Consider the following 12,448-nt stretch of genomic DNA (forward strand, 5'->3'; position numbering starts at 1 on the left):
GTACAGAGCCCACATACGGGCAAGGAAAACTCACCCCAGTGGGACGTCAATCTGAATGACTATGAGAAACCTTGGAGAGGACCGCATATGTGGGTAACCCCCCCCCCCCCCCCCTCGGTCATAATCAATTGTCCACTGTAGAGGACGCTGCTTCTCAGGAATTTACAAAATATGAATAAAACAAATAAAACACTATAAAAAATATCTGTATATTTTATGGTAAAAACTGACAGGTCAGTTGCCAGAACTTCTATGGCCACTGCCATCAATCCATCCATCCATTCATTTTCTACCGCTTGTCCCTTTTGGGGGGCTGGAGCCTATCTCAGCTGCATTTGGGCGGAAGGCGGGGTACACACTGGACAAGTCGCTACCTCATCGCAGGGCCAACACAGATAAACAGACAACATTCACACTCACATTCACACACTAGGGCCACTGCAATAAAACTTAAAAATTTTACACTGGATTACTGTAAATCGAGAAAAAATATTCTACCATTGTTTTTTTTTGGCTTTGAAATTATGTTGTTTTTACAGCCATTACAACAATTGGAAAAACGGTACCACTTTTTTTTTTTACAGTAGAATTGTGGCGACTGAGTTGCCAGTATTTCTTTTTAAATATCCCTGCTCTATGAATTAGGTTTGTGATTCTTAAACTGTAGGCTCCATCTAATGGTACACCAAATAAAAACTTTATTTAAGTACAGTGTTTTAGTTTTCTATATTCAAACACAGTGTTCCTGTTCAAACTGTGTGTGTCATGTTACAGTTTTAGATGTTAAATAAAACCTCTGCCTTGTTTTTAATTAATACTTAGGCCTACTATGTTACTGTATTTAATGTTGGTCATTAGGTCCAAGTGTTTTCTGAGGTGGTATATGGTGAAAAAAGTTAAAGAATCGCTATTTTAGACGATTCGTAATTACATTTTTTTTCAAGTTGCACAAACCCTATGAGTTTGGCGTTTAAAGAAATTATTTTCTTTTCTTTTGCTTGTTTTGCTCCACCCATTCCAAAACAAGGACATGCATTGACAAAGGCTGTTTTAGGAATACCTTTTGGCGTGATCAGGAGGAATACAGAGTAAATTACAAAACCCAAAACCAGTGAAGTTGGCACCTTGTATAAATCGTAAATAAAAACAGAATACAATGATTTGCAAAATCTTTTCAACTTATATTCCATTGAATAGACTGCAAAAACAAGATATTTAATGTTCAAACTTAGAAACGTATTTAAAAAAAAAAAAAAAATCATTAACTTAGAATTTAATGGCTGTCACACATTACAAAAAAGTTGGCACAGGGGCATATTTACCACTGTGTTACATGGCCTTTCCTTTTAACAACACTCAGTTAACGTTTGGGAACTGAGGAGACCAATTTTTGAAGCTTTTCAGGTGGAATTATTTCCCATTCTTGCTTGATGTACAGCCTAAGTTGTTCAACAGTCCGGGGTCTCCGTTGTGGTATTTTAGGCTTCATATTGCGCCACACATTTTCAATGGGAGACAGGTTCTTGACTACAGGCAGGCCAGTCTTGTACCTGCACTCTTTAACGATGAAGCTACGCTGTTGTAACACGTGGCTTGGCATTGTCTTGCTGAAATAAGCAGGGGCGTCCATCATAACATTGCTTGGATGGCAACATATGTTGCTCCAAAACTTGTATGTACCTTTCAGCATTTATGGTGCATTCACAGATGTGTAAGTTACCCATGCCTTGGGCACTAATACATCCCCATGCCATCACAGATGCTGGCTTTTGAACTTTGCGCCTATAACAATCCGGATGGTTCTTTTCCTCTTTGTTCTGGAGGACACAACGTCCAGTTTCCACAAACAATTTTAAATGTGGACACGTCAGACCACAGAACACTTTTCCGCTTTGCATAAATCCCTCTTAGATGAACTCGGGCCCAGCGAAGCCAGCTGCGTTTCTGGGTGTTGTTGATGAATGGCTTTTGCTTTGCATACTAGAGCTTTAACTTGCACTTACAGATGTAGCGACAAACTGTAGTTACTGACAGTGGTTTTCTGAAGTGTTCCTGAGCCCACGTGGTGATATCCTTTACACACCAATGTCGGTTTTCGATGCAGTACCGCCTGCATACTTGTACAGTATTTTGTATATTGTTTTGTATATTGTACAGGATTGCTTATTGTTTTTATTGGATACCGTATTTTTCGGATTATAAGTCGCTGTTTTTTTCATAGTTTGGCCGGGGGTGCGTTATATATATACTCCAGAGCGATTTATGTGTGAAATTATTAACACATTACTGTAAAATATCAAATAATATTATTTATCTCATTCGCGTAAGAGACGAAGCAAATGTCAGCAATCGTCACACACACGTCAACCAATAAGAATTCGGCGGGGGCGGGTCATGGCAGAAGTGCATTGTGCGTCATGGCAGAAGTGCATTGTGGGTCATGGGATGCTAACTGCTGCTATGTCCGTAGCTATTAAAATGGACCATTTCAACATTGGTGGTAACTTATAAAAACTGAGAAGGGCTGAACAAAAATGGCTCCGAAAAGGAAATCATATACTGCAGATTACAAGCCGGACGTAGTGAAATATGCAGCAGAAAACGGCGATCGAGAAGCAGAAAGAAAGGAAGCGGCGCATACCAGGAGCGACACCGGGGAAGAAGATTTCATCGGATTTAGCGATCAGGAGTGACAGATTGTTTGGTAAACGTATAGCATGTTCTATATGTTATAGTTATTTAAATGACTCTTACCATAATATGTTACGTTAACATACCAGGCACGTTCTCAGTTGGTTAATTATGTGTCATATAACGTACACTTATTCAGCCTGTTGTTCACTATTCTTTATTTATTTTAAATTGCCTTTCAAATGTCTATTCTTGGTGTTGGATTTTATCAAATACATTTCCCCTAAAAATGCGACTTATACTCGAGTGCGACATATATATGTTTTTTTCCTGCTTTATTATGCATTTTCGGCCGGTGCGATTTATACTCCGGAGCGATTTATAATCCGAAAAATATGGTAGTAGTCTGTTTATTTCAATTCTTATTTTTTATCTTTATTACTTCTTGTGTGATTTATTTTTATTCCATATTTGTTTCCACTACCGCACCTTAAATTGGAGTCCTTAATCTCGTTATATGCAAATTAGCTTGTTCACCTGTGGGATTTTCCAAATAAGTGTTTGATGAGCATTCCTCAATTTTCTCAGTCTTTTTTGCCACTTGTGCCAGCTTTTTTTAAACATGTTGCAGGCATCAAATTCCAAATGAGCTAATATTTGCAAAAAATAAAGTTTTCCAGTTCGAACGTTAAGTATTTTGTCTTTGCAGTGTATTCGATTGAATATAGGTTGAAAAGGATTTGCAAATCATTGTATTCTGGTTTTATTTACGATTTACACAATGTGCCAACTTCACTGGTTTTGGGGTTTGTAGAATTAGGGTTGAGTGTTACATTGTTTACATTGGTTAACTTATTCTTACATTGTGTGTAGATGATTTTAATCTACATTTAAAATACTTCTTTGTGGCTTCGATAATATGTATGGGATATTATGCGTTGGTGTACATTTTGCTCAATAGTCACATTTATAACTTATTTTTTGGTATATCTGCAAGAAGTTGGCTTCTGGAGGCGCTTACAGATTGCAAATGAAACCACGCCCCAGTGGTCAGACCCTTTTCAAAAGTATCAGGTATCATAATTTATCTTTTGAAAATGTACACTGTTTATATATATATATCTTGAAGTTGACTTTGCTGTTTTTTCTTCCAGACACGGTTGAAAATAAACTTCATAAACAGTATTTATGCATTAATTTACAAAACGTGCCAACTTCACTGGTTTTGTGTTTTGTAATTTACTCTGTATTCCTTCTGATCCATTGCATCAGTCACCCGGGGGGGGGGGGGACCACATCTGCGGTCGCCGCCAAGGTTTTTCATTGTAGCCCATTGGGTTTAGTTTTTCCTTGCTCTGATGTGGGATCTGAGCCGAGGATGTCGTTGTGGCTTGTGCAGCCCTTTGAGACACTCGTGATTTAAGGCTATATAAATAAACTTTGATTGATTGATTGATTTATATTTACCCGGTCACATCATTAAGTACACCTACACACTTTCAGATATACAGACCTGCATAAAAAATGCTGCTTTCACCAGAATTTATGTCACTGCACGTTACACGTTGGAGTTATTATGCTCATGCCAAGGAGCTCCTCCCCCTTTAGCTGAGAGCTTAAGTTAATGTCCAAAGGGGTACATCCACCTCGCTGTCACGTCATAATGTAGCCAGCATTGTAACAACATTGTTAAGTCAGACAAAACAACAAATATCATACAGTAGGTTCCCTTTAAGGATGCAACTCACCTGATCATTGCCAAAAAAGGTTAAAACATTGCCTCTAAGTGTAAGTCTATGGTTTCAAGTGAACAGCCTTTGCTGCTTTGAGAGAGCAAAAATTCCCAATTAGGCGAAGTTTTATTTCTACTGTATCTCATGTGTCAGATTGTAGTCCAACACACTCAATTCCCCCCATCCTCAGCATGACCAATGGTTCCCCCAGGACTCATTCTCTTAATACAGTTAAACAGATGTCTAATGAAGATGTTATTTCCTCATTACTGGCTATGGGATGGGGACACGGAGGAGGAGGGCCGGATAGACCGCAGAATACAGTAGCGGTTTAATATTGCTTTTCGCCCGTGGGCCTGAGATTGTGTCTGTCTCGGACGTCAATATTACATTCCTCACCCACCACAGGCAGTCTTAATAAGGCACCCGGCACGGAGTCGGATCAGACTCGGCAATTACAGTTCAGCCAGAATTAGTTAATGGAATCTATACAGCGACATTTATGTATCACCGCCGTGTGCCTAATGACTTTGTTGGAAAAAGCAGCAAGAAAAATGGCTGTCAGTGAAATGCATAAACACATGATTTTTTTTGTAAATTGCTTCCCCCCCTTCCTGCTGTAATTTTTGTGTGTTGGACTGAGATTATGACGGCATTGCGGGAGAAATTGTCATGTCAGTGGCTGCATTGTTTGAGCAGAATTGTGGTGATTAATTTTGTACGCACGTGGAGCAGCACTGAACGCTTCCTGGAGGAGGGGTGTCTGAGTCGCAAAGCCGGGGTGCCTCACATATCCTTCTCGCTTGTAGAGCAGCCTGCATCCTTGCTTGTCGCACTCTAAGGATGAGGCAAGGGAGTCCGTTTCGGTAATTAGCCTAAAATTGGGTTGTGGCATCCCAGATTCAAGCGTGTTTTTATTTTTAAATCATTAATTGGAAAAGATTATACTGAGGAAGTAATAAAAATATCCTATTGTTGTCTTCAACCTATTAATGGATCTGACTATAATGAGCGCTTTTTTTCAAGTAGTTTACAAAATAGAAACTAACATGTTAACACGTTATCTCAATAACAATTTCCTAATTAGGCAGAAAATTAGATACTTGTAATTGTTTTTCCTTTAGTTTAGTATATGACCGTTTTTGTATGCCCACTTCATTATTAAACATCTTCTGCCTCCTAAGGTGCATATCAGCGATTACGACGATGACGGCGATGTTTCCTTACAGTTGGCAAGTTTTAGACAGTACATTAGACCCAAAATGCTGGATTCTAAAAAAACATCTACAATACAAGGAATATTTTAATATTTTCAATTATTTTTTGAACATTTTTGGTATTCTTCAATTCAATTATTTTTCAACATGTTGTTTGTTAAGGAGCTAACAATTAAAATATATTTCTGGCTTATCAGCACAACAAACATGAAGCTTTATATAGTACAGACGCATGCTCCAAACGTGGTATTGTTTATTGTTCCACCAGTATTTTTGGGAAAGTGTGCCTTGCAAACGAATCATGTGAGACAAATGTTTGAGACTTCAAACTGTCAGCAGCTAAAAATGACCTTTTGTGTTTTTTGTGACGCTGCCACAGAAGGTTACGAGTGATGGCAAAAAGGAAAAGTATAAGGACAACCACAAAAATGTAAATGAAAGTTATTCTTCTCGTACAGTATGAGCAATCAATTACTTAAACATCAGTGATTAACTTTGCATTACACTTGTATGACAGGATTGTAAAAAACTTACAGAAAGTTTGTACTGTTAAATAATTTTTCAATCAGATTATTCACACTTTTTAATTTAGATTAATCACAGTAAATTAGTTGCTTACGTAATTTAAATTACCTTTAAAGAAGACCCCAATATTTTTGACAGAAATGCAATTTTATTCTCAAAATGTCATACAGTACTTTTAAAAAAATGTTTTACCTGAATGCATGTAATTTGTTTGTTAAAAAAGTTTTATCTGAAATCCTGCCGGGGTATGTTTTGAAGCAACATTTTCCACCGAGCAGTCTATTTTCACCCATTTTTACACTGGTGTATGTATACATTGACCTGAACACTGAACGCATCGCCTCTCAGGTAGCCATCCATGGTTAAAGTAAATGAGCATGTGCAGTCAAAATACATTTTGCGATTAATCTGCGTTTACCGACAATGAAATATTTTTTGTGTATAATTGCACGCGTTAAAGTTCTAAGTTTAACCTTCTTAAAACACTCAAAACATAGTCTATGCAGTTAATACCTGTTTTAAACCAGGAATAAATGCAATTGTTTTATAATGTTTTCTCTTGAGATTGTTTTGAAATAAGAACACACCTACTAAATGTCTAAATTTCTGTAGCAGATCATAGTGAATTTACACATCAATTGCTGTCTGGCTTTCCAAGTTGAAAGCAATGCATGCCACTGTAATATAACAGCTACTAAGTACCCAGTCTAGCGTCCTGGCCAGAGGACAGCCCGAGGTTGTCATTGAGGGCCAGCTGGAAGCGTATGCCTTAGCTCAAGTAGGCCACCTTCTCTACGGATTCCCCCCCCCCTTCCTCAGGAATGTGTGATTCTTTTTCAGCAGCGCCCCCCCCCCCCCCTCCCCCCCCAAATTGTTGCCTGGTTCGAGAACAGTGCAGCGCTGATCCACGATGGCACCGGCGTGGTATTTATTGTCTGGTCCCTGAGGTGGTGTCTGTCGCCGGATGCCCCGGCCAGCTCCATTGTAAAGTGCCATTCAGTGCACAGGGTTGGTGTAGGCTTTTGTGTGCAGTTATTTAGCACAGACGACTGCTGCTGCTGGCATGTCTCGAGCACGCACTGTAGAGAGAGCTCAAGTGGTAAATGAGGCAGGTCCCATTTTGACACTTCAAAGTGGTTTTACTGAGCTTTTGTTGAGTCCTTGAAGGGGACAGCGCTTAACGGAGCTTGTTGTACCATTGTCATTTCTTATTTGTGTATTTACCTTTCATCTTTTTCTTTGAATCTATGTTCAGAATATTTTCTATTGCACGTTGTTTTGCCTATAGGACTATGTAACTAGAACGTTGTTAATTGTCGTTATTTCTCTAGTTTGATGTCTCATTTTAGCGTCATGTCTTGTCACCGAGGTTAATTGCCTGGGTGAGCACACAGACAATCTGGCGGCGGGATTAATTTCAGGGTAGAATAGTCTTGTTGTCAGCTGGATTGTTCTTCTGCCACGTCCAAACCAGGCCTTTGTCGCTGAGCCATTGCATTTCTACACAGTAGCAGCCTGCACCGCAGAGCGGCGATAACGGGCAACATCCTCTCTGGTGTCTGAGAGTGTCCTGTTTTATCTGTGCGCCCTGGGAGCAGCCGGGCTGGAGAATAAGCTGAAGAGAGGCTGAAAGGCAGACACGGGCCCAGGTGGTCCCATGCAGACGGACGGGTCATTTACCGCTGTAATATACACACATCACTGGGCTCCAACGGACTGTCAAGTGCTAACAAGAGAGATTTGTCAGCCACCCAGTGAGAATAAAGTAGTAGAAGAAGAAAAAAATGAGTGTGTCTGAATATGTGACAAGTTCTGCATATCTATCAGGTGGGGCTTAAGAAGCCAGAACCGACTCGTTGTAATAACTGTGTCCGTGGAACCTCCCCCTTGACTTCTCTGCATCCAAAAAACCCACCCCCCTGCTAAGTGTGTGAGCTGTGGGTTAATTGTCAAGTGGGGAGGTAAAACTTGTGTGTGCAGGGGTCCCCATTTCCCCCCACCACCTTTATCCCTGCTTCAAGTTACAACTAATTCCTGGAGCGGTGCGACGAGGGATGACGCCGCTATCTCTTATTAAGACTCGACGCCTCATCAACACGCTCTGCCCCCCCACAGTCCTTTCGCACACATGCTCACCAAGCTCGCCTTACAGTGAACACAGAGGGGAAAATAGTGACGCAGAGAGAAAGGGGGGAAGTAGTCAGCAAGCAAGAGTTTTTTCTCCTACTCTCACTCTCTTTTTTCCCGCTGATTTACCGCGCTTTCCTCAGAAAGCTCCATTGTTCCCCTTGCCTAAGTCTCATCAGGCCTTTTGTGACTGACTATCACAGCGGCAAGCAGAGAGCTGGAAATGTATAAATGGTATCATGCCTTCTGATTAATGGCGGTGCTTATGAGTCAGGTCTGATAACGGGCCTGCTCTCTACTCAATTTCAGATACCGTTAATGGAATCTGTCTTCTGCGATTGTAATGTGAGAGCGCCTAATTTGCTATGGAGCTTGAAGCTGTCACCGGCAAGGGATTGTGGGGTCATAAGGGACCTGGCAGCCGTTTGGCCTGCAGCTTGTATCTGCCGCGCTGAATAGAGCAGCTCTCTGCCTGTCAGTTAGCTGATAGGCTGATGAGGACTCTAAGCCACTCCACACAATGGCGGAAAGGGCCATACTGCCTGACTTCCCTAATTGTCGAGCCTGCTCATATTTCCGAGCCAGCATGCAGGGGACTGGGCTGCTTCCTTTTTTCCATTTCTCTTTTGCCCCCTCTTTCTCTGTTTGAACTTTTTTCTGCTTTAGTCCCTCCTTCATCCAACACACTGTCTCATCCCTTTTAACACACATTTGACTGCATTATTTTCCTTTCCCCTGCCCTCCTCCCGTCATTTGTCACCTCTCTCTCTCCTTGCTATGTCTCTCATTTTAGTAAGTGGTGGGTCTTAGCGTGTGACAGATTAGGCCAAGTTTGCTTCAATTACTGCAAAGGGGATGGCGACATTACAGGAGAAGAGGAAGGGGAGAAACTTTTGTGCACACAATATATTTAAGAAGCTGGGGATAAAGTGCTATCGCGACCACAGCGCTTTCTTTGCCGGTCTGTTCAAGATCAACCAGCTTCTTTGAGGAGTGGGGGGTATATTTCTTAATATATGGTCCAATTTCCCAAGAGTGTTTTTTCACAGTCTTGTCTGCAAAGCAAACTTTGGTTGCAAGGTGATTATAATGGGTTCCCAAATTAGTCTGTAAAAGTGGTGGCATGTCTGACTGCATAACTTCCGTTTTGTTTAAAACCACTCATCTTTTTTCTTTTTGGTGCCACTGCAGAGTAAGGGAAATACTTAATGGTGTGCACAAAACTGAAAAAATATGTGAACTGACAACATGTTTTCGTGTATATTAAGGATTATAGTGTTTACCATATATTACTTTTACATGCTAACCACATGGACAATAGTATGGGAGCACCTGATGACCTATTCAACTGACTGCCTCGGGCCAAATCCGGCCTGGGAGTAAGCCATACCGGCCCCTGAGTTCAGTTCAAAACTTTGCAGCAAATTCCATAAGAACACTAGAGTGCTCCTGTTGTTGTAGAGAGGAAATTGGGCCACTGTAAACACATTGGGAGATCCTTGCATTGACATTTTAACCTTGTTATCAAACATAGAAGACTTGGGTCCAAACTAGTGATTTACATAACCGAGGTGTTCCTCAAGTTCCTCCCCTAAGTTAGTTTAGTTACAAATGTATTTTTTTTCATAACGTAATTTATGTAGCTCTGTTCAAGGTTCCGTTTTAGGTTTTCTCTTTTTTATTATTTGGGCTATTCAACTGCTGAGTTCAGTTAAAAAAACGTGTGAGAAACTCACCAATGCCGATAAATTATATTATTGTCAGCTTTATTTTGAGACCCAATTAAGCACTAGTCTAATTATTCATCCATCCATCTATTTTCTACCGCTTATAACACTGTATTATTAATTAAAGTAATCCTTTTTAAATGCAATAAACTTATTTATTAATAGTATTTTCTACCATTGTATTTGGATGGTCAAGAAATTGTAATTATCCTAAAGAAGTAAACAAACAAAAACAATAACATAGAATCTCTATCTCTGTTAGCAAGAATTGCATTTCAGTAAATATTAAACATCGTAAAATGCAAAAAAAGTGGGTTGGGTGTTTTGTTTTGTTGCCTTTTTTTGTTGCCATCACTTTCCACCAAATTCAGCAAATCGGCTCAGTCGTCCATGTCGATAGGATCATTTTGTTCATTCGGTTTGAACACAACGGGACATTTAGGTTTGCCTCCTAATTTTTTTTACCTTGCGATGCTTTTCAACTGGGAATAGCGGGGCTCTACTGCTGCTCCATGTGTGCATAAGCTAGCAGTCCAGCTTCCACTCTCAGAGATGAAAGATTAATTTTGTTCATTTAATTTTGGTATTGAAGAAACACGCTCAAGTTCTAAGAGCGATGCACAGAGTGAAACCCTTGTACCCTGTTTGGAAGCCGGAGACGAAGAATACAAATACACTCATAAGTAGCAATTTATCAACGCCGACAAAATTATGGAGTTCATTTTCATTTATCGTTCGTTTAGTTGAGTGCATTTTCAACGTCTACTTCCTTTGAAGGTCTAAAAGCGGGAATTTGTCTCCATTCATTCAGAAGAGTATTCATCCAGAAGAGTATGTGTGAGATGAGAAGTCCCTGATGTTGGACAAGAGGGCTGAGCTCACATTCCAGAGGTGTTAGCTGGTTTTGAGGTTATGGGTCTTCACAGTCCATTCCAATGCCATTTTATTTGCTTTGTGTACTGTTAAAGACTTGTCCAAAATGTCTTCTAAACAATTCAGTGACTACCCAAAAGTCTTTGCTAAACTTAATTCATTTTTGCAAGGCATTGATCATAAAAAATGTATGCATGATGTTCTGTCCTTTGATGTCAGGCTGGCAGGTCCTGGTTCTGGAGCAGCGCTGGCTGGAGGAGTCTTGGCACTGTCCAGGCTGAGCTGGCAGTGGTCCATGGTCGCTGAGGTCTTCACCCTTAACAACCTTTTCACTGGGCTGCTTTTCCTTTCGACTGCTAGTTTTCACTTGGCTAAGAATGCATTGGAGAGGAGGAAGGTAATTTTGGACTTTCCTTCTCCTCTGGTCTCTTTTCATATTACACGTTAAGATATTTTGCTCTTTTTAGGCCTCACAGTGGGGTGCACTCTGCTGCGGTTTGGGGCTCTGCAACCAGCATACTTTGGTACTGTATGTACTTGTTGTCATCCCATGGGTCTTCCTGGGACTCTACTCCCACAGGGTAGGTTTAAGGTTCTTACAAATTTGTTTTGAAACTAAAAACCTTGATGGCAAATCTGCTTGAAAATTTACAGAATATATCCTATTTTGACAGGAGCTCTCTTTGCGTACCCTTGTGTCCATGGGAATGTGCTTCCTGCTGGGATTCCTGCCGTACATCTATTTACCATTGTCTTCCTACATGAACTCAGCCCGTTGGAGCTGGGGAGACCAGACCACCATGTCAGGCCTGCTAACCCACCTGCTCAGGGCTGAATATGGCACCTTCAGTCTGGTATGAGCTGCTTGCTATTTCTTACTCTAGTTCAGTGATCTTCAACAAGTTTCGGCGCCCTCTAGTGGTTGTGCTGTGGTACTGCAGTGTGGTCGTGAAAAATTTGTTTGGTAAGTTTTTTTGTTTTTTTTATATACCCCACACCCAGAGTGGTATGCTATATGCAAAGATGAGTGAGGAGACTTTTGCTTCAAAATACGCCCTGACGCGACTTTTTAAAAATGTATTGCAGTGATTCATTTTTTTATCGCAGAACAAGAAGTTTGAAATACCATCTAAAAGCAAAACATTTTTTTGAGGCAGCACTTAGCCAAACACTACTCAACAAGCAATGGACGACAAACAATGCTCAGTGTTGTCAACAAAAGTACCACAGATAAGTTAAGCAACACTTTTGTAGCAACTGTGATTGATCGTGTTTAATACAAATTCAAAAGTGGCATTAATCTTGATTATTATTATTATTTTTTTAAATCATTTGGCCGTAGCGATGTTCCGATCACGGATTTATGCTGCCGATTCCGATCATCCATGAGTGACATCGGCCGATACCGATCAAATATATTAACTCTACATGTATCAATTTGTTCATGGTAAATGCTATTGACAGTTTAACAATGTCAGCAAAATATTTAAACTTGTTCCTTCATGTCTTATATTGCATACAATTGTGTGAGCAATACAAATTCAACAGTACACAATAACTTAAACAAAAGCAAAAACTATTATCTATTACTCATTGAAGTCATTTATGCCCTCAA

General features: G+C 40.3%; 1 protein-coding gene across 2 annotated transcripts in view; it reads left to right on the plus strand.

Moving 5' to 3' along the window:
• The window catches only part of LOC133646882 (protein O-mannosyl-transferase TMEM260-like), a 69,649-nt gene that overhangs the window by 33,695 nt on the left and 23,506 nt on the right, over nucleotides 1-12,448 (plus strand). For both annotated transcript variants that reach the window (XM_062042764.1, XM_062042765.1), the window contains 3 exons: nucleotides 11,053-11,230; nucleotides 11,301-11,414; nucleotides 11,508-11,687. In XM_062042764.1, the coding sequence (XP_061898748.1) occupies nucleotides 11,053-11,230; nucleotides 11,301-11,414; nucleotides 11,508-11,687 (472 nt within the window). The remainder of the gene's footprint in view (nucleotides 1-11,052; nucleotides 11,231-11,300; nucleotides 11,415-11,507; nucleotides 11,688-12,448) is intronic.

Source organism: Entelurus aequoreus, linkage group LG03, assembly GCF_033978785.1.
Source record: "Entelurus aequoreus isolate RoL-2023_Sb linkage group LG03, RoL_Eaeq_v1.1, whole genome shotgun sequence".
NCBI lineage: Eukaryota > Metazoa > Chordata > Actinopteri > Syngnathiformes > Syngnathidae > Entelurus > Entelurus aequoreus.